This window comes from Danaus plexippus, chromosome 12 (assembly GCF_018135715.1).
Source record: "Danaus plexippus chromosome 12, MEX_DaPlex, whole genome shotgun sequence".
NCBI classification, from domain to species: domain Eukaryota; kingdom Metazoa; phylum Arthropoda; class Insecta; order Lepidoptera; family Nymphalidae; genus Danaus; species Danaus plexippus.
The window spans coordinates 5,007,806-5,031,305 of record NC_083545.1 but is presented as its reverse complement, the minus strand read 5'-3'; the positions used below and the strand labels follow the sequence as shown (position 1 = coordinate 5,031,305).

The 23,500-nt window shown below is 33.8% G+C and overlaps 2 protein-coding genes across 8 annotated transcripts in view; one reads left to right on the top strand and one right to left on the bottom strand.

Annotated features, from left to right (window-relative positions):
• The first annotated feature begins 545 nt into the window (after positions 1-545).
• LOC116772687 (N-alpha-acetyltransferase 60) lies at positions 546-4,764 on the top strand. The gene is given in 12 exon segments (XM_032664951.2): positions 546-737; positions 1,524-1,534; positions 1,537-1,566; positions 1,569-1,627; positions 1,847-1,991; positions 1,994-2,077; positions 2,251-2,385; positions 2,388-2,421; positions 2,705-2,760; positions 2,763-2,807; positions 2,810-2,860; positions 2,863-4,764. Coding segments are annotated over 12 exon segments (759 nt in total). The 5' UTR covers positions 546-720; the 3' UTR covers positions 2,955-4,764.
• A 1,605-nt stretch (positions 4,765-6,369) lies between these two features.
• The window catches only part of LOC116772273 (potassium voltage-gated channel protein Shab), a 31,342-nt gene continuing 14,211 nt past the window's right edge, over positions 6,370-23,500 (bottom strand). Inside the window, exons 2-13 of one of the 7 annotated variants that reach the window (XM_032664392.2) lie at positions 14,842-15,078; positions 14,195-14,422; positions 13,719-14,025; positions 10,602-11,448; positions 9,765-9,889; positions 9,348-9,440; positions 8,961-9,038; positions 8,384-8,534; positions 7,632-7,996; positions 7,247-7,319; positions 7,042-7,181; positions 6,370-6,836 (exon numbers count right to left, since the gene is read on the bottom strand). In XM_032664392.2, coding sequence (XP_032520283.2) covers positions 6,738-6,836; positions 7,042-7,181; positions 7,247-7,319; positions 7,632-7,996; positions 8,384-8,534; positions 8,961-9,038; positions 9,348-9,440; positions 9,765-9,889; positions 10,602-11,448; positions 13,719-14,025; positions 14,195-14,422; positions 14,842-15,020 — 2,685 coding nt within the window. In that variant the 5' untranslated portion in view covers positions 15,021-15,078 and the 3' untranslated portion in view covers positions 6,370-6,737. Of the gene's footprint in view, positions 6,837-7,040; positions 7,182-7,246; positions 7,320-7,631; positions 7,997-8,383; positions 8,535-8,960; positions 9,039-9,347; positions 9,441-9,764; positions 9,890-10,601; positions 11,449-13,718; positions 14,026-14,194; positions 14,423-14,841; positions 15,079-23,500 lie in introns of those variants that run through there. The other 6 variants (XM_032664389.2, XM_061522138.1, XM_061522140.1 and 3 more) reach the window with 6 other exon arrangements.

Sequence of the window (23,500 nt, the reverse complement as noted above, 5' to 3'; positions counted from 1 at the left end):
TATTGGACAATAACTATTAGTTAATTTACCCGTTGCATAGTTGAGTTTTATTTTGCTGTAAATACAGTTTTATAAACATTTACTAATGTAGAGAGAAGTCTTCTCACTTATTTCGTTATCATATCTTCATTATAATTAATTATAATACTTTAATTGGTGTGAAATATTCGTACCCTTCATTATTTATGCCAAACAAACTTATCTGGAATACAAGTTACAAAAATTTGTTTCAACAATGATTACATTAATTAAAACGAAAATTATTAATTTAAAATAGTAGTAATACTACTTTACTTCAATCCTAGTACTTTGCAACTCGCTTCAAAAAAAAGATGTTCTTTACAACAGTTTTCTTTATAACACAACATATGTTATTGAATTAATATTTATTAATATATTAAGTATATGCAGTTTACCTTTTTTATTTATTACAATTTAGTCAGAACACATAAATGACAAACCAATCTGCGAGTAATTTTTCAATATCTATGCAGCTGTCATCTGTTGCCTCACAGAGTTCTGTCAATCGTAATTGGCAATTGGCATTTCAGTATTTACTTCAATGTACTTGTCAAACTCAAAACTACATGAAGTGATTTTAATATCTTAAAATTGTATAGTATTACAAATATTTTAGTGCTATTACCGCATTTTATTGAAAGTATAACAAAATTCCTGGAGATGAGTGTTCGGATTTTGATTTAATGGCCAAACTGTCGAATGGCTGGATTCAGCTGGTAAGTGTTTAATTGAAGTTATTGGAATTGATTGCCTTCGTTTATTGTTCAAATGTTTCATCACTCTTCCCTCTTTATAATTTAATTAATGATACACTTTTTTCGCAACTCTAAAATCATAGTTATAGCAAATTGCTTATTGTCAAGTAAAATTTTTGATAAAATTAATAAAATACTAGATACCAGCCCCGGCTTCGTACGGGCTCTTTACAAAAAATATAATATAGCCTATTTAATTTTGAGAATTATTTATCTTATATTATGATAACTTGAAAATGGTACACCCGATTTAAAAAGTAATTTACAGACACCGATATAAGCTTGAAAACGAAGAAATTTATTTTGATAAGCCTTAATACCGTATTTATGTAAATAGCTTTCCAATAAATGCTTTAGGAATGCCAATTTTTAAAAGTTGTAAAATGTGTATATTATGTTATCTCTTAGGTAGACATATGCCAACTTGGACTTTTCTGTCGACCTATATAAGATACACAATTCCACCATTATTATTTTGTTTTATCTCAAAGACTTTAGGCAGCGTTTTAGTTAAAAGCTCTCAGACGGCTCATGTTTTCCATACATCTTCATCAAATATCATTAATGTACACACAAGTAAATACAAAAACTAAACAAATTATATACTAAAACCTTCCTCGAGAATCACACTATCAAGTGGTGATAACTGTTTGATAATCGGTGCAGTAGTTTTTAGTTTAACACAAACATAGAGACAGACACCGCAAGGGGCTTTGTATTATAATATTAATTGATTCTTATTGGCAGGTATCTCTCTGAAGCTTCCAGGTAATTATTGAGAAGTCAAAGAAGCGAAATGTTCCTTAAAAGATGTACAATTGCGTTTCTTGTGCCCTGATGACTTAGAAGAGGTATTGACTGTAAATTTTCACTTTTAAAAGTTCTTAATGTATAAATAGTTATTTTTCAACACACACTAAATTGTGCAATTATGATAGGTAATAATATTATTTTTACAATGAATAATATGAACACTAAATATTTTACTGAGTCACATTACACTCAGCACTATACTAATAATTTAAAATATTTAAATTGTCATTAATCAATACGATGGTTACTTATTTCAGGTCCGATGTCTCTGCAGGGATTGGTTTCCAATAGAATATCCACAATCATGGTATGAAGACATAACTTCTTCGGAGAGATTTTTTGCATTAGCAGCAGTTTATAAAACGCAGATTATTGGCTTAATAGTTGCAGAGATAAAACCTTATTTAAATTAAACGCAGAAGACCGCGGCATATTGTCCCGATGGTTTGCATCAAAGGATACTCTCGTTGCATACATTCTTTCATTAGGTAAGACTTCACTTTAGTCTAATGAAATAATGATTCAAAGATCTGAAGTCTTTTGCAATGATTAAAAAATGATAAACATATGTTGGCAATAGATTATGAAATAAAAACTAGTGTTTGAAACACCAATTAATTATCCTGTTAGTCATAATATACATACATAGAATTAATTCTAGGTGTAGTCCGGGCATATCGTCGTTCAGGGGTAGCGACGATGCTTCTGGATGTACTCATCAATCACCTCTCAGGACCCATACCACAGCCGCCTCATGAGTATCGAGTCAAAGCCATATTTCTGCATGTACTCACTACTACAATGAAGCCATACTTTTTTATGAAAAGAGAAGGTATAACTCTGAGGAGGTTTTATATATTGCTTTGACTGTAATTTGTTTGTTATCTGTTTTTTTTATGACTCTTAAATGAGATACCTACTAATGTACAACTGTGATAAATTTAAATATTAAGGGTAGTTAAGTTATACATATTTCAGTGGAATATTATCAAAACAGATCTATCTATAAGTTTATTTTTGTTGACTTCAATAACGTTTATTTTTGGACGAGCAAACTGATTATATTTATAACTTATTGTAATTAATATTTTATTGAATATAGTATCATGTTGTAGATTCAAACTGCACTCATTCCTGCCATATTACTACTCGATAAAGGGTAGATGTAAAGACGGTTCACATATGTGTACTATGTGAACGGCGGCCACGCGCCCTGGGGCTGTATGATTACGTGAAGTACGTGGCGCGGACCGCATGGAGAGGGGGCGGGCTCTACCCTGGCTGTGGGGTAAGTTGACCGCCCTCACCATAGCCTGGCACAGGTTAGTGTACACACGGCCTTATACATCATGCTGCCAGAACTAATAATCATATGACACCTATTGTGGACAATCGTTTAAGTCACAGATGCCATATCTACTGTGTATTTTACTATCAGTAGCATATAAAAAAAAAAACAACTGTGGTTTGACAAACTTGCAGTACCGTGCAAGTGCTGTGGTTGAATATTGTATTATGTTTCGGTTATGGCATTCTCTGATAATACATAAATATTGAGAGTTATCTAAAATTCACTGTTTGCATATAACAATACCTGTGATGGAATTGAGGAAATTTTTACGAAAAAAAAGCAATAGCAGACTATTATACACTTAAAAAATTAATAACGACCTTATTTAAAGCATCTGTGAAAATATTTGTATAATAATATTAGTAATAATATGCTTAAAGTTTATTCATTAACAAAATCGAATTTAATATTTAACAATTTTACATGAATAGTGATTTTTACAGACGATAATGTTTAAGATATAGAACCGTTCGCCATTTTGAACATTGTTTAACGCTGAAAAGGCTATTGGATAAGGCATATAAAATATTGTTTCAATTTGGTTATTAATTTTGTATTTTTTTCTTTTAAATACACGAATACAAATTTTATCCAGTTAAGAGCCGCGTGTGTAATGGAGCGAGAAAAGTGTTTTCGCGCCATCGACATTTTGTATTTCGAAGACGCCATTTTGATGTAGGAAAGTCATATCTTTAGCCGTCAAAATGCTGAGAATTGGTATAAGTCGATAAACATTTATCGTTTTTTTTTTTTTTGTAATCGGCTGATGATAAGTGAAAAACAGTTTCAGCCGACATGGCCTCATTATTATTTATTATCGGAACTTATTGCTGAACATTTGTAAAAAAGATTCTGTATTTCGTATATTGTTATTTAAAATTTTGATTTAGTGATTATTTACCCAGGAAACCATATGACATTACACCGATTTTGTACGAATTATGTAAAAATATGATATTCCTGTTTTACATTTTGTGTTTAAGTTATTAAGATTTCTATAAAAACCACGCTTTGTTAAATCCAAAACTTTTTAAATGTACGGCCGAAGGTTTAAAATTTTCATCCTCCTTGAATTTATTTGACAATTTTGATCTCTACATCTCATGTCGTTATTGGCGATAATGTATAGGTATAAATTTTTATTCAAATCTTAATTAACCTATAAAACGAAACATATACAACTTTTTTAAGGTTAATTGGTTAATTATTAATATACTTTTTTTTTTCCAGAGAAAATTGCTAAAATAGGTTTAACGCAACACAAATGTAATGTATTGTCACAATTTTTTTGTTAATTTCAATAAAAAAATCTCCTAAGACTATATCAAAAATGTTCATTAGTATGTATAATATATAATCTGTGGAGGGTTCATTGGTTTCAACGGCCATATAGTGCCATGTTTAATGTCGAGACATTCGGAGTAAGGTGCCTGTGTGTTCACTTAACTATAGGAACAATCTTGTTGTAGTCGTTAAGGTAATTGTAATTATTAAATTCCTGTGCTTCTACCATTTAGTTAATTCTTAATTTAAAAAAAAGAAACCAAAGTAATTTATTGTTTATGTACTGAAATTTAAGTATTAATTTTTTTTTTTTTTAGTTAAAAATAAATTATTTTGTAAATCACTAATAATTAAATTATTATCTGGTTTTATGTGATATTTGTTCCCGATAACAGATAATGTTAAAATACTTTCGACAGCAAAAATATAATTGATTTAACTAGCAAGTACGTATTGTTGATGGTAATTTTATTATATTTATTGAATTATAATTTAAAACTATTTTTTTCCTTTAAAAATAAATATCATTGTTGACCACTATTTTCGTATTTTATTTTCCTTTCATTATATTAAAAAAAAATATTTTTAATACACAACTATGAAACAAATTGGAAGCTTGTGATTGTTTTAAAAAAAAAATATTAATGGTTCCTACCTCACATTTTTATATTTTCTCCCTTTGAATACGAATTTTTTTGTTTGTATTGTTTTTTAATAAAAAAAATAATTTTGTCTCAAGGGTGTGTAAAACAAAAATTAAGTTATAATCAGCCTTGTGCTACAAACGGAGCAACTCTTTAACTTGGTTGTAGCCTTGGCTTAGTGTAGAGACCCAAAAGTAATGTCGATTCTCAATTCCTTTTAAAACACTACATTTTTAATGTCTTATATTCTCCGCCACCTTCAATAAACTTTTTCCGTCTACTTAGTAAATTTTCGTCCAGTGATCGATAAAAATTAAGCATTGTTTCAGCTAATAAGGCATTTTGCATATCATTCAAATGTCTTGCTACCTAAAAGTATTTCAGCGATCGGAATAGATGGGAATCCGAAGGTGCAACATGGGACGGATATGATGGTTGAATCGGCACCTCCCACCTCAGTTCAGGAATTCTTCCTACGATTCGCATCGCTCATTGCTGTCGTGCTTTAATAGTTGAGAATGACGCCTTGTCGATTAATAACTGCTGGCCATTTTTCTCTCGATGCATTTCCATTGCGAATAATTATTCACTGTAGAGGTCTGAATTAACAGTCTGTCCAGATACTCCACTGAGGACACAAAAGCGCTTTTTTGAGGTGAAAACCTGACTTACAAGCACTGCGATTGATTTCTTTTGAGCTATGTGTCATACAGTACTCATTTCTTATCTCCAGTGAACAAGTGAGCAAAAAATGTTTACATATTGTATCTTTGGAGCAGTAAGTTGCATGTATTAATCGGTCTGCCTCGTTCTGTTTGGACAGCTTATATTGGACCTTCTTTGTCCATTTTCCGAATCTGGATCAAATGTTTTTAGACGGTCAGCTGAGGCTGGTTTAGACTTAGACAATTCCGACCTTAACAAATCGTCCAATGTTGATGGTAATCCCGGTCGATAAAATCACAAACATCAAAATTACCTTTAGGTAATTATCTTTGCTAATTTGAAAGTGGAAAGCCTTTAGCATTGACGAATACAAATATGCATTCGAATAAACATCACGATTGTTTTTGATAGCAACCGTCGCATTATACCTCGCGAAACTCAAAAAATATGCAATGGCAGATGTTAAACTCTTCAGGTATTTGTCTGATTATTTTATCCAAAATTACAAAAGAAATTGCTATTAATTTTTCTATAAGTAAAGATCTCACGATAGCCTCACAATGTCTTTGGAAGACTAAACAAAGGAATAAATCTGATGAATGACGAACAAGTATTTATATACGCGGAAGCGACAACATTCCGGCCTCCGCAATAGATAGATAGATGAATTAAAATTCGTCAAAGAAAAAGTTTATTTCAAAAGTTAAAACGAAGTTAGATCACCATAAACTGTCACTAAGGATAAATTTTAAAACTAAAAACATTGATTTCAACATAGTGAGCAGTCAGATCTAACCCAAATTATAAAAACTACAGTCAAAATAAAACAATGACAAACAATTTCCCAAAATTTTTAATTTTAATAATTGCTTCTTTTTTTCATCAACTATGTATGCTGTACAAACTATATTCGCTTAAATTAGAATTAGCAATTAATAATTGCACGTAAAAAAAACTTAACAAATAGGTACTTTCAACTTTTCGTTTGGAATGAACGATTCTTACATTATGTAATATATATATATATTACAATACTTAAACTACAAAATGAGAATCTATCAACAAGCAGTCACAATCGCCCAATGATATGTTAAAATTATTTGTGTTTATTGCACTAATAAATGTATGAAAGTGCGTGCGCAACTACGGGCTTGGCTACAGATCGCGAGGCGTATAGGCGTCCATACTGAAAGTATGAGTTTATTACGACACGAGGTTGCTTCGGTCGGTGGTACCGCCTTTGTGATTCTGGCCCTTGAAGTCTTTGAGGCGAATGGGTGAGGACTCGCTGCCCGAGTCGCCCTGTAACATTATAATATGCTTTATATATTTCATCGTAAAAATTAACGGTTGTTCCGAAAATAATTACTTTTAATTTGTATATCAGACAGGATTTGTAAAAGATCAAATCCTTCAATCGGATTATCATATATATATATATATATATATATATATATACATGTAAGGGTATATGATGCGTTATAAGACATGTGAACGATTAGCATACATTGGCACCAAGAGATGTAGTCTCTTGCAGGAGCAGTTCGCTGTCGGTGCCGCGAGCCTCTTTATTCTTGAGAATAGATCTGGATCTTGAGTCACTCTCTAGAGGCCACCCGCCACCTCCACGCTTGTTACCATTTTTACCTAAAATTTTCATCCCATTTAATATTCGAAGCAACTCATTGAATATTTTTCAAACATTCATTTACCAAATAGAATGTGATGATTGATAATTCTCGTCGCTATCCCTCTCGGCGGCCTCTTTTCCTCCTCGGACCATTCCTAGCAATAAAATTAAATTTTAATGTGATAAAAGCTGCCATCATTGTAATATAAGCAAAACGAAGCCTCGTGATAAAGCGATCATGTTTATAAAAATCCTTTCAAATGTACAACTTTGATGTTTTGCTGTAGACAAGTTGATAATTATATATATATAACAATTTTTTCCCTACGCAAGCCACGTCTTCATAATGCGACCATAACATTAATAACAAATAAAACATGCACACACAAAGATAAAATGACATATAAAAATGAAACGCGCTTGCAACGGCCTGCGTGTACCAAATGATTTAATATACGCAGACTGACCTGTTGGAAGCGCGCTTTTCTGTGTTTAGGCTTGGCGTCGTCGGTGGCGGCGGGCAAGTCATCCGCCTGTGGTTGTGTCGACAACGAAGCCTCAACTAACGCCTCACCACATCCCACACCCGACAGACTGCCACGCGAGCCGCGCGGCGAGACTTCGCCCTGCGAACCTTTCGCACACAATACGCTCCCTTCCCCTGAAGCGCTCTTGCGCACACCGTTAAATTCAGCAGAAACCCTTTCCCCGCCCCCGCCCCCGCCACCACCGCTACCATCCAAAGGATTCACATACAAGTTTGAGGAGTCGTTCTCACCCGTGATGTCGCCCTCTGAAGGAAAAGGGTGCGTAAGGCATGATGCAAATGTATCTGCAACGTAAGACATAGACGCATGTCGAGTCGCACACCCAACTCGTTTGATACCGGGGGTGACCTTAACACAGGGGTAGGTTGTACGTGCTGGCTGACCATACAGTTTTAACGTAGTGACAAAACGTTCTTATAACACCTACAAATTATAGGGTGGTGGTTGTCTTAACTTGTGTAATATGGACTGAATATTATATGTATAAAATGGTAGCGATTCAAAACAAACAAGACAAATATAATAAAGCAGGTATGAGGTACCGTATATAACATGTGAGACGTGAAAATGAACTGGGCTCAATCTTATTTTTGCTACGTCCACGTCCACTGGGACACATGGTTAAGATGGAAATATGGATACACCACACGGACAATATATGAGATACATACCAGGACTGTCAAGGCTGTTGGGTGTCGCTTCTGGTAAGGCACGAGGCGCCGGGTGGCGTTGTAAGCAGGCCAACTCCACGCACACAGGTTGTCGAAGATCCGACGTGGCCATGGGCATCAGTTGCTCGGCGTCTATGAACTCTTTGTAACCCTAGACGATACAACAATATCATCAACACGTGCACTTCTTAAGGTCTAACCTACGGACCCTATTCCTATTTACAATTTACGATTTCAAAAACTATAAAATAAAAGTGCCGTCTGAACATAAAAACAAACAAAATATTACATTGTATCCGTGCTGTCTACAGTTAACAACCTATCCTAACGTAACCTAATCAAGAAAAAATCTAATATTAAAAGGTTCCTTTAATTTGTAACATTTACTTCTATAACCAGTTCCTAATTCATTTTGGTATAAAAATTTTTACAAATTAAAATATGAAGCATGTACTTACGGATGAAGCTGATAGAAAAAATAATATGATTAAAAATAAGGTTAACACGTTCACGTCAATGTTAGAAACAAAACCCAAATCCGTTAGCATTATAAACAATTTATGTTAATATTTAGTACCTTGAACGTGCAAAAACAACATTCAAACTCAGAAGGCAGCTGATCCAAGTCAAGCTGTTTTTCAGCCATCTTCTTTTCCTAAAAAAGAGAGAATATTAGTTGTTAACTCTAATTATGATCAGTATTTGTGATGTTATATTAGTGAACAACGATCCCTCCTGTGATATCCATATCGAACGATTGAAGAGTCACGTGGATTTATGTCTCAAAGTCATATACGATTGAATCAGTATGCTGGAGCCATACCAGTATACATACAGAACATTATGAAAATATAAAAACTTTTGATATAAAAAATTATGTAAGAAAAGCTCTATAACCGAATTTTGTATATAACTACTTATACATAGTAAGCTGGGCTACAGCTTTTTTGGTGAAATGTCTTACTGGAGTCGGTTCTGGGTTAATAAGCAAGCGTTTCTCCGGCGTGCCCAAGCCCTCTGTAGAATAGCGAAGGTCCTTATTAGGACTGGTCTGAAACTACGTCTCAATGTATTAGTGAATGCCTTAATAAAGAGCCAACTACGAGTTGATTAGTTTACAAAACTATGGTAGCGGTGATTTTGCTTGTTAAATATAACACATAACCTTATTTAAATACGACTTGAATGAGTCGTTCAGACAAATGATCTTAAATTTGACCTGTCTGTTACATATTACATACAAACCTGGTCATAACATAAGATATTAAGCTTTGTAATAGTAAATCAATACCCACAATCTACTTTTAATGTGCAGCAAGATAATATGTAATGTGTGGAAAATGACTACGTTATTTATAGATAAGAGGCCTTACAAACTTACCTGATTAGGATCAGTCGCCTGCGCTATCTTATTGGCCATTGCATGTTCGTATTGCTTGTAACAACCTGTGGTGGCCGGCGCTTCGCCTTCCAGGCTAGTCGCGTCCGCTTGTGACAGGTTATGTCCTGAAGAGACATACCATCTTAAGTAGCAACGCTTTCACTATTTTCTTCCTATTACTTTCATTAAGCGTTCGCATTACCTATGTATCGTATATAATAAAGTCATGCGATTAAACGACATTCAGAACAAATGAAGCGGCGTGAAATACACAACACATTTACACACGAACAGTCTAAAAATCCAGCGTTCTCCGGATACACACAACGTACAGTCCACAGAGTAAATGAATGTTAGTTTTTATGAAGCGTTAGGCTTACGCTGACAATGTAATCGACCTTAGATAAAGTGTCTTCGTCGCACATCGCAAGCTACACGCGACGCGAACCCCACCCCAAGCTACGGACATAATAATAAGGGGTCGAGTATGACGAGTGCGCGATAGTAGTAAGTAGCTCATCTGGTGTCGTCTCTCGCCTCTATGAGGACGCATTTGTCACCTGAAGACAAGGAATAAAACATTCTGATACACCTCTTTGGAACGAACGGGTGAATATAGCTGTAGCTGCGATGTAACGTGAACTGTTCTGAGTTTGAGTATGCCTGCGAGTCCGGAGAGCTAAACAATGCACCGTGCATTCAAATAACATCCATCACATTCATTAACACTGATCGAGCATTGGAACAGAAAGCATGCGTGCGAAAAGTAAATGTTACGAAAACGAGACACATGACATGGAGAAGCGGAAGGCGTGTCCGAAACACTGGAACACTCACCTGTGTCTACTATGACGTCTATGAGGTCCATGCTCTTGGCGAAGGCGTCGCGCAAGTTAATGTGGTGGAAGGAGACTATGGAGCCCTCGCGCTTTGCACGCTCGAGGGCCTCGCGTCGCTTGAGAGCTTTTTCACGCCGCATCTGATTCTTGTAAAACTCGGCGAAATTGTTGACGATAATGGGAATGGGTAACGCAATTACCAACACGCCGCAAATACAGCAAACTGAGCCGATGACCTTGCCCAACGGGGTCGTGGGGTAAATGTCACCGTATCCGACTGTGGTCATGGTGATGCCGGCCCACCAGAACGTTTCCGGAATGGAAATAAATTTAGTTCCCGGTTCTTCCTTTTCGGCAAAGTATGCCAGTGAGGAAAATATAAGCACTCCCATCGCAAGAAACAACATGAGCAGTCCAAGTTCTTTGTACGAATTCCTGAGAGTAAAGCCGAGCGATTGCAGCCCGGTGGAGTGTCGGGCTAATTTTAGGATACGCAATATTCGCATGATACGAAAGATTTGTACAACACGACGCACGTCTTGAAATTGATCTGTCGCGTTCTTATTGGTTTCGAGTAGAAAAAGAGACACGAAATATGGCAAGATAGCCAACAAATCAATTACGTTCAGTCCACCTTTGAAGAATTTCCATTTATCCGGCGAGGCACTAAACCGCAACACGTACTCGAGGGTAAACCACGTGATGCAGACCGCCTCAACCATGGCCAGCTGCGGGTTGTCCATGGGTGTGCCCTTCTCGTCGTACATTTGCATTTGCGGAATGGTGTTCAGAGTGAGCCCTATTGTGGACAGCACGATGAAGAGGATCGAAATAACTGCGATCACCTGCAAGCATGTACTGAGTGAGCGACTTGCGCTCCCCGCCACCGTACTGTCGCACAGATATACTAGGTCTTGTAAGTATTGGGAGAATAGTAGATAGTTTGGACAGTAAAGTATAACGTGTACCTTCATCAATTATGCAAGTGTCTATACATATGTATTTATGATATATTTGTATTTACAATGGTTAGGTTGACATTATAAATTTGAGCAATGTAATAGGTATGTATGAATAAATTTGTAAGTAAAGTAGGTTGTTAATATATACAGATTTGTTTATAAACTGATTGAGCTAGCTGCAAAAGTAACGGCCTTAATATTATTGCGTAAATTTTGGTGTAAAAATAACATCTATTGGTGTCGATAAAATGTAAGTAGTGTTGTGTGGTCGAAGTGTAGATAAGAAAATTACATGTAATTGATGAACGGAAGAGCGTTCACGTTAGAACGCGCGTCCGTCCATACGTCTGCGTCGCTCGGTTAGTAAGATCAGTACGACGAAGCGGAAGCGCTGGTGGGTTTCAGGGGGAGGGAGGAAGAAATGGATTCAGGGTGCAGGGGTAGTGAGACGCCGGTGAAGCGAGGCTCGGCCGTGATGGGAGCCGGCGCGGGCTCGGGCCGCACACTGCGCACGGGCGTCCGCAGGGCGCAAGCTCCGTCCCGTGCCGGCTCACACGAAGGCCTATGAGCAACGCCGGCGGCGGCTGGTCACATCGCGTAAGCCCATCCCATATTTGCAAGTTTTGCGACAACAATTAAGCTTTGTTTTTTTAAACTCTCTGAGAACTATCCACGCTGCTGTGAACATTAAGAATATATGTAAAAAGATATAACATGGCACATTGTGCCCCTATGACATTAGTTACAATGGTTACACATTTAAAATATACAAAAATAAATCAACTAAGATTACATAAAGAAAAAGTAACTACAGCACATGACGATTAAGAAGACAGCTGTATTCCTGATGTGTATATGATATAAAGATATTTGTATAACCTTCTTGAAATATATATATATATATATGTACATACATATATATAAAGATGTAAAAGAAAATATCAAAGTAAAAGGTTATGCTATAAGGTTAAGAATAAAAAATATTTTTAATACAGAAGTAAGTTACACAGGCAAATAAAAATTTCTTAATAGTATGCAATATACGTGCTGACGTAAAATATAAAAATTCAATAAATAAAAGTCTCAGATGATATGTTAAGACAGAAATTGTGGTAAATATGTAGGTATTAACTGGATTCTCATTCATAGCAATACCCGAATATCTCGAAGAAGTTTTCATTGCAAAAGGTGTACTTTTTTTCAAAATTATCAAATTTTCCAAACCCAGACAATGTTTTTAATTCTTATTACTTCCTTGATAACATCCAATTGATAATATATTTTATTTTTCAAACAATTTGAACTTTTTTTTCAACAAAACCTTTGTTAATAATTGTTACGTTTTTTTTAAATAATATAATTACAATAATAATTAATTACAAGTTTAGTACACAAACAATAATAAGTTGTTAGTCGTTTTCCAATTGCAATAATCGTTTCAAGCGTTCATAAATTAATTTTATATTCACGCCAGGATTTATGGAAACGGAGGTAGATGTATATTAACAACTTAAAATTACACATAAAAGTTTTATCACGTCACGTCATACTTACTCGACTGTTGTTGCGGAAAAGCAGAAACTATTGATAAGGAGTTGTCAAAGAATTAGCTAAGGCTAGAACAACAGGCATCAACAAAGCACCGATCACTATACAACATCGGAACACAACACCACAGGTCCAACAACAGAAATACTTATACATATATTAGATGTTATTCATGCACCACATAAACATTTCATGCCCATCTTTGAAACCGAAGAGTATTTTTATAAGTAACAGCTAATTCATAAAAACAAAATACATGTAAATACAAAGTCCTTCAATCATCTCCAAATCCACTGTTGTATTCATTATAATACAATCGTAATATCGTGCTTAAAATATATGTGTGATTTTGTTTTATCTCTGAATTGGTTTTTTATCGTAGTTTTATTAAAAGAAGTGTCATTTAATTGTTGTTTTTGTGTTATAGCTCACAATGTACAAAAGCGTCTGATTCTACTTACTTTCATATAAATTATGAGAGATATTTAGATAATAGGCAAATTCATGATACCTTTGATAACTCTATTATAATTCCTTGGCAGCTTGCTAAGATGATAATATAAATTTTAATAATTGACACAGTTCAATATGATGTAATACATTACCCGAGCAGCGATACTCGTTGTAGGTTTTTCAAGTAGATCCCACAGCCACTTCTGGTATTGGGCACAAGTGCCCTGTCCGAATTCCTCTTCTTCTCTCTGTCGCAAGCTTTCAGCTTCTTTTCGCATCTCCTCGTGAACATGTTCCTTGCGCTGGTGGTACTTGTGCTGGCAGCACGACTCCAGATACAGTTCATCCACGCCCCAGTACTCGAGGTCATCACTAAACGCCAACACGCACATCTCATCCACTAAATGTAACTTGCCAGTTCGGTAAAAGTTTAGAATTGAACTAAAACTCTTCGGATGTCTGAAAATTATGCCAAAGAGGCAGTTTTATTGAATTGAATAACACTTTTATCAATTGGCGATAAATGATAACGATGAACAATGCAGAAAAAGCAGTGACATTAAAACAATTCATAAAATATTAAGATAATATGAATTTAAACTGAATACAGAGTTAGTTACAGACGCACCTGTCAAAGAAGTACTCATTATCCTGCAAGGAGTAATCATCGCAGAGTTCGGTTATAGCCTCGTGCGTGTTGCAGTCTCGAAGTCTTCCGAGACGAGTGTGAGGAAGACGCTCGAGGGTTCGCCACAAAACTTCATGACGGACACCACCAACATTAATGATCACCCGCTTACTGAGAGCTTTCGCCCGAAGCATCATAAACGGCTCGGGAGGTAAAGATGACATCGATCTACGGAAAGTATGTTTTAATATTGGATCACCAGCTTCACTAATTTTATGTTATAAATTATAATTATGTTAGCCATGACTTCTAGAAATCAGATGCTAAAATATATAAGATAAGCCATCAGACCCGTAAAACAAATTATGTTTTCTCTTTATTGATTTTACGTTTTAAAGATTACTTTTTCTCATTTAGAATTAATTACATAATATTGACTCTTAATTTATGTATTTGGCTGTCCAATTTTTAGTCTGTTTTCTTGTTATGTTACTAATGAATCAACATAGTCCATAATATAAGTGATGCTTATGTAGTTATAATATTCTACAATAGTGGTCAAATTTTAAAAAAGAAATTTGCAGGCATTCGCTGATTACTCGACCACAATAAATGTATGCTTTACAGTATATCTGATGTGTTGTAACCTAGAGTGTGCTCTTTGCAGCGCGGCGGCCGTGGCTGGCTGCGCGGGCGCCGGCGCCGGTGTGAGGCCGCGGTCGAGTGGCGCATCCTGCGCGGGCGCCGCAAAGCCCATGGGCGCGCGCGGGGGCGAGTCGCCCACTTGCCAGCGCGCGGCGCCGCGGCCCGCCCCCTCGCCCCCCATACCGCTAGCTCATCTTGCCATCCTCTGCCTCCCCATTTGCCTCTTATCGCTGATCGCTCTGAAAAAAGCATGAAAGAACTTTAAGAAATATAAATCACTTTTACTATAAAAATATTTCTGAGTGTAAACATTTTTATATGTTTCTATCTGTGTATATTTTTTTTCTCTTTTAAAGACAACCCAGGTTAAATTGGAAATAAAAATTACTTAAACTTTGCGTAAGACCTAAATTAAAACGTAGGATTGAAATTTAAAACTCGAGAGCAAAATTTACGAAATCAAAATACCTTCCTTGATTATCACTATTCCGTATGTCATAAAAATATGAGAAAGTGGATAATACAACAATATACCAGGTTTAATGGAAATTTTAAAGTTGTTTTTTTAACAAATTAGTACAGGTAGCAACTTACAATATAAACAATAACAAAATTATTCTTGTATATTATTACACCATCTTTTTATTATAAGGTAACTGGTATTATTTTTGGCTTTAAAAAGTCTAAATCTAATTTATGAAGGTCAACAAGTTATGTCATCGGAGGCACGTAAAACAGAAGCATTACACAGGACAAATCAAGAGCCCAATGGTGAACAAATAACGGTTCAATGTTTGTCGGGACACGGCGAGGAGTGGGTGGAGGTGATCGATTATGAGATCGGCGCGCCCTATATCAAGCCCTCTGATCGACTTAATCTAATAACACGTGTTGCACTAAGTCACACAGATATTGAATATTCACCTAGTTATAATACGGGATCCTCTACTGGATAGCTGTTAAGTGATGAAAGTGAAAGAAATAAATTGGGACAGTTTGTTTACACAGCGGGATGTTTGATGCCTTCAATCATCGCTGTGGCTGCCCTGATAAAAAATCAAATCACATGATGCGATCATCAATAGTGTTTATTCTATTCTATTCTAAATACGTATTGCCTCGGTGGATTGTTTTTTAGAAAGACTACTTCCGTTTTTGATATTAAAGCTATTTTAACGCTGCGGTGCTAACTAGTCTTTTAAGTCGATAAATTGTTTCGATATTTTTTCATCAAAGAATAAGAAGAGTAAGAAGCTTCGATGTCTGAATCAACCAACACTCTTCATTAGTTTTGTTTGTGCTCCTATATAAAAAGGTTCACCTATTATATAATATTGCTACAAATATCCTCGCATATATAATTAAAGATGTATGCATTTATTGTTATGTCTAAAGTGAGATCGTTTTTGTTTACAAGATGTTGATACGGCTCTCACAGTTGGGCATTATTCCAATAAACAAAATTAATATCATAAATACGGAAGTATATTTAGAGATTTATTTATTAATACAAATTGTTGGACATATTTAGAAAACACATCCTAAACAAAACAGTTACACATTACACATTAATATAACTTATTAACATATATTACTGACCTGTGGAAAGCGTAATATTGATCAAATTATACAAAAATTTATTGCAAACTAGTTATTTTAGACTAAACCTTTGTTTATATCAAAAAAATTAAATGCCAGATAAATGGCATACGAGCTAACGGCCAGCGGTAAATGTTAACAATCGCGATAGATATCCACAACATAAGAGGGATTGCAGATGCGTTACCAGCCTGAAATTAGTGACGCATGCTCATTTATATAAATCCAACATAATGTTTTAAATTCATATATCTGTTCAAATATACTTTAAAAATGCGAAACATCTTGCAGTTTAAACTCAAAGTATTATATATTAAATGAGGTTATTCAAGACGATGATTGCTTTAAGAAGTAACTCCAGGGTCAAACTGAATATTTAATATTTTTAGTCTGCGACAGCGGCGTTGTTGGACTTTTACCTTATGTCGAGCACTTTAAACTTTAAAATTTACTTTAAAAACATTAGTTATTTTACATTTTCAATATAAAGAAAGACAAATGGTTCGTGTAAAGCTATAAGAAACTGCAAAACCGTTTTGAAATTCTACGAAACTGACGTTGAAGAGCAGTTTTAAATTGGATGTTAAGTGACAAGATGAAAAGAACTTGAAAGAAATATCTCTTAAGAGATTGTTTATTAAAAAGTCGAGAGGTCTAGACTAGTTCTTATCTAACTCTTAGACTTCACGATTGAGAGACATGTTACACCCTGCTATTTGAAGACGATCGACTTTCACAAATATAAGAAAGATATTCTGCTTTTGTTTAAAAAATCAATTAAAAGCTTCAGAATTTGTCGATAAAACATGAAGCTCTATGGAAAATATGTTTAGTTTTATTTCCTGTATGTCATTGTTTACGTAAATGTATGGTGTGACAAAAATGTTACATGAAATAGCAGTCTATTATTTCCGCTCTTGGACAAAGAGCTTTTTGTTTTCGCAACTAAATTGCCAGCGAGACATTTAAGGGTGGCTGAAAATGTGTTAATTACAGCAACGGTGGAAACAATGAATTGCTTTTTATATACTATACTAGCTGTTGCCCGACTTTTTCCTCATATTATATTCCCTCTAAAAAGTGCACCATAGTACTTAATTATTATGTGTCATTTGATTTCTAGAATATCTTTTCATCACCTTAGTCAGTAACAATAGGGACAACACAGGAGAATAAAAAATAAATAAAAAAGGGTACATAGAGTCGTATTGAGAACTTTTTCCTTTTTGAATTCTATCTTATTTAAGCATACTTTTTAAATCTTTTACATGTACACTTTAGAATCTACGACGTCCGATGAAATAACCAACTTTTACGATGGCGGTGTAATGTGTTGACAAATTATACAAATCGTTCATGTTAGTCATTTGCTATACTACTAACATTGTATCCTTAGCAGGAAAACTAAATGGACAGTACTGTGCTTGGTCACTTGTGTATATTTCTTGCAATAAATAGTATAGCAAACCTTATTAACACATTCTTAATGTTTAAAAAGTTTGTATGAAAATCGTATTTTTTTTAATATATGCATTATAATTTTTTTTTGTTTTTAAATACAATAAAATACAAATTTATTGAAGCGAATGTACTCGGTACGCTCCGTTGATACTCCGGGTCCATTAAGGCTGAGACGTCACCCTGTCTGTTTGTGAATAGTCACTTGCGCAAACCTAATATATATGAAAATTTGTTGTTTTCCTTCTTGTTATATACAGTTACGTGTAATTGTAAAGCGTAAAAGAATACCAATTGACTTTAATTCTTTATACATAGAATATTTCATGACTCGTTCGGAATGATGTAATCCTAAATAATTAATAATGTATCTCGGACTCGTGACATCGTGCTTTCTCCTTCCGTAAAACTGGACACTGGATTTTAAAGTTCTACTTTAAACTTCCAATGATTTTCTTTCCTATAGTCTATACATTTCTTTACCTTGAATTTGAAAGAATCACGTACAAGTTTCACAACTTAAAAGCCTTATTATATAATTAATCGCTTTTGGATCTTTAAAATCTATGAACTATGGAACTGATCTGAATGAAGTGGAATATATGTTAAGGTTATATTTACAATTGACCAGCTTACAATGAACATGTTCTTTGAGACATAAAAAGTATTAAAGGATTTCCAAATAACTATATATCTGTGTATAGAATCTTAAACTGATAATCGTAAGTCTTCTATTTTACACGTGAATGTTACCCAAATAGTCGTATGAGTTGTAACTTATATCAAGTTAAAAGCTCTCAAAGGCCGAGTGTTACGTAACAGCTGTTCTTCGTAAGTCGGTTAGCTTTCTGACTACTCGTTTATTTACTACCGACGGCGCCTTCACGCCTGTGCCTTACAGATCAATACGGAGGCTGTCTTCAATCTACGTCACTAAACTACCCCCCCTATTACAATATTACCTACTTTATTTTGCGACTTACTCTACTTTGAGTCTTTATTTATTTTGGGTGTATGTCTACTAAATAAGCTATTTTTATTCACTATGTTATTTCGTGAAGTGGATAAGGATAATATATTATTCATAAACAAAGTAGAAGTGTTTTCGTCTGATATCCTTATCATACAAAGTTGCAAATTACTTTTATTATTTACGATACGTTTCGATGTAATCGTCACCACATACTTAGGTATAGTGTCGAATACATTTGATATGGAGTTAGCGTGACGTGGCTGTAGAAGCATCTGATTAGTAAAATATACTAATATAATTTCAACTTTATTTAAAATTATAAAAAAATACATTTAACCTTACAACCTTCTTAAACTTAACCTTTCTTTAAACATTACAATTTTTGTACAACCATATAAATACGAGTAATTTTCCCGACCAACCTCAAGCGGCTAAACGATGGATGCGGTAATTTATTAATTACAGCATCAGTCGATATTATTTCACTATCATTATTTAATCAAATAAATATTTACTTAGATAATGAATTGAAAGTTTTTAATATAAATGTAAATTGAATTAAATAATATTGATAAAATTTAAGCGGATTATTAAGGGTTATAATCCTATATAAAAAAATTACTGCCTAAATGTCTTATATGAAGTAGCTTATAATAAAAATATAAATCTAGAAGTTTTATTGCTTACATCACCACAATTTATAATCTGGCTAAAGAAACTATTATCAGATTTTATTTAACAAAGCCTGTTATTTTGTACACTATTGATCTTTATATTATAAGTTAAACTTCAGTATAAAAATTAAAAAAAATAACTTGTTTAAATTTATTTAATCTGTGCTTGTTTTCATACAGTATTCTGTTTTCCTCGATTTTATAAATTTATTTTCCATTTATATTCTATGACCTCTTCAGTGTTACATAATTGATAATATTCAATAATAATATTTTCTACACACACACACATATATATAACACGACAAGTAAATATTTAAAAACTGGTAAGCATATACAGTATCAAATGTCAAATAAATTCATATTTTTTAAAAAGCTTATCGCATTTCGTGAAGTTGGCGAATAACCAAAGATAAACGTCTGCATGCACGTAACAGTGAAAAAATGAAACTGAATATTATATTAAAAATAAAAAGTTTCATGAATTATTTTAGGCAACGAAAATTTTATACTAATAATAATTACCGAAATTTACCTAACCAAAGTTATATATGAACGACATAAAACCAATTCCTATTAAAGCCTCAACACGCACTCCTTAATTTAAGCTCCTTCAAACTTTTCTATGTATATAAATAACAAAAAATATTCCACGTAAAGCAAATATCGTTTCGGACAAACACACGTACTGGAAGCATTCTGTATTTGGTATGTCATTAGTGCTACGATCCGTAGACTGCGTATTCGTAGCTCCCTACGTTACCTTTGACCTTTGATCGTTCCGGTTAATGTCTATACAATCTGTTGTAATTGAATCAGCTCTCATGAATAGTATATCAGTACAGTTTCCATGCCGACAATCAAAGCAATATGCTGATCCATAATTGCCTATTCTGATTCAGCACACGCCAAGTTCGTTTCACCTCTAACAATATAAATATATCATGGATAAATCTAAACGTTAAAAACACCATCAACTTACACAAACTCTATGCATCAAGAATATATTTATTATTCCTTATAAATAAATAATTACCCACTTATTAAAACTAATTTATAACAACTGTTAGGTTCCCTGCAAGAAACGGAAATAATTAATCCAACTAACGCGGCGTGTTATTTATTAAAAACGATTATTTTCTCATAACTGAAAGGCATTGAACGCCCATTAGTTGTAAATATTGTATTTTCTTTGTAAAGCTGACATTTAAAATGAGGTCTCTTGGGCTTTTGATGTTACCCTTTCCTAATAGATCTGTCCGGAGTGATATTTTGTAGCTACTTGTTATATTCATAATTATTTATTATAAATATGCTTTAATCATATTAATGAATTAGCAAATTAGATTTCGGTGTTACCATACTAAAGATTAAATCGCATGTCCTTATGACTTATCACAGTAGAATAAATTTTCTAAACGATTAAGCTGACGCAAATTAGAGAGAACGACGCCCAGCTAATAGCAGTTATTACGGCCTTGTTTATTTGCCCCTTTACGATAAAATTCGCATCTTCTAAATCACAACCAATTTTAAACAACAGATAATAAGTATCTCGAAATCTGTAACAAAAATACACAGACGCAAAATGAGACATAAAATGTTTTTTTATGCTTGTGTTGACCAGTTTGGTTGGTTGTTGCTCACATTAAAACGCTATTACGTGTCGTTCGGGCCTGTTCTCAATATGTATTATATGTCTGTCTGTATTTATAAAATATGTATATACAATATTCCTAATGACAGTAATTTTAAATAGGTTATAAATAGATAAAGCGCAGTAAAAATTACATTACCTACAAAATAACCAGAATATTCTGATTAAAATTTTAAATTTATGTTACTAATATTAAACATAGTTAGAAATATATTTTACAGCCTAGATAAGCTTTTACTTAAGATGAGCCATGTTCAATGTTCTCGGACTCTGTAATATTATATTTTAAGACGTTATTGACTTGACATAACAATGAAATTTATAAATACTACAGCAATTATGATAGCGGCGACGCCGGCCAGTTTTGCCGCTGCGTGACAGCGAATAAGTGACGTGTCCTCCGCATTTAGACCGGCAAGTGTTCTTGGCATGCCTCCCGGGTTCTTCCCGTTTTCAGTACTGCTGTACGGAATTTTTACACTGACTTTCGACCGGTCATTCCCTTGGATAGTATGTCTATTTAAATTTTAACGATGGTCCATCCCATCCGTGTTATTCGAGTTCATTTGAACTTTGAAATTATTTATATTTTAAAGTGTCAAGTCATAATCGTATCAATCTAATTGTGATCAAATTTTTTGAGTGTACAATTTATTAAATTTTCATTAGTGACACGAACATATGTCATGCTTTTCTCAGTCAGTGATGATTCAAGCCATCGCTCGCGACCCATCAACATGTCTTGTCGATCAGAGCGTAATCATTTTCAATACCGCCATTCCTCACTGCTCTGACTCACACAAACGACATTACGAAAATGTTCCAATTCTTAAATTCCGTTGATGCTAAAAGCATTTCATATTGACGAGGTTTACTGATACTTTTCAATACATTTATTGTTGTTTATTTATTATTCATTTCGTGAGCTTATCGCTTTATATCTATATAATTTTTTCATTTATATCATATACTTTGTAGACATTTTACAAAACTAAAACGTTACACTATTTTATTGATCGTAACGCGTGACTGGTTTTCAATTCCGCTCATTACAATTCAATGTAAAACCAGCATTACACACGATTTATGGACGGAATAAAAGCTGTTTGATGGATTTGATTATGTAGCACAGTTTCTTTTAGTATGAGATACGTAAAGTTACTATGAAGTAGTACGTACATACATATATATATATATAGTTATTGCAGTACAGGTTAAATCTTTCGTTGCAAATTAAACGTCGTGATAATATATATATATATGTTTTTGTCATTGATTTTAGCACAAATCGAAAATTATTGTCTCTAATTTCACCTTAATATATAAATGAACTGACATTCCTCACAACAGACTGTTTAAAATTTATTCTAAAATTATCTGTACTCTAAGTATTCGTGATACACTAACGATTAATCTAGATTTATTGTTATGTATGAACACCGAAGCATCTGCTCTAGTAATACTATTACTGTTAAGTGAGTTCATTTCAGAGCTATACTTAGTAGAAGCTGATCGCATTATTACTCCAAAAGCTTTTCATTGAATTTTCTAAAATTGTTTGTGTACTTGAAAAAATATATTATTAATCTTTATCAGATTAAATTGAATTTAAAATAATTGATTACAAATTAACATCACTCTCTTAAATATAATATTTTATGAAAGTGTATATGGCAATTAAACTAATGATATTTTTAATGACATATGTGTTAAGCGTTCAGAAACGTGAGGCGAAGATCTAAAACATTCAGCTCTCTTAGCACCTTTTAATTTACGTTTACATCCGCTTTTTATAATTTAATTTTAATTAATAGACACATGTATTTATTTTATTCACTGATAATTTGACATATTTTTCGCAATCACCATTCCATCAGTTTTCTTTAATAACAATATTTATAGTTACATACACAGTACTCATAACATAAATTGATGTACATATATATATAATAGTGGAATACTTGTAACAAATTTTCTTCAATAATACTATTATAATTTTGATTTTTAATACTACACCAGTCATGAGTTTACTAATAAAAGGTTTTGCATGTTTTAAAAGTCACTTGCATTCACGTCTAATAAAGACGAGATTCGGTTTGTTCTCTTCTCTAAATGACATAATGCCTTGACGCTCTAGGGAGATATTTTTGTCGTCTCCTTGATACAGCCCTACCGCATTTTATACTTTAATATTAACTCTTCCGTCATCTATAATGAATGCCGATATTATATAGCCAAGCAATTACGTGACTTTTCTGGCGCCAAGAAATTTCGGATGACCAAAATATAAATTTATCCTA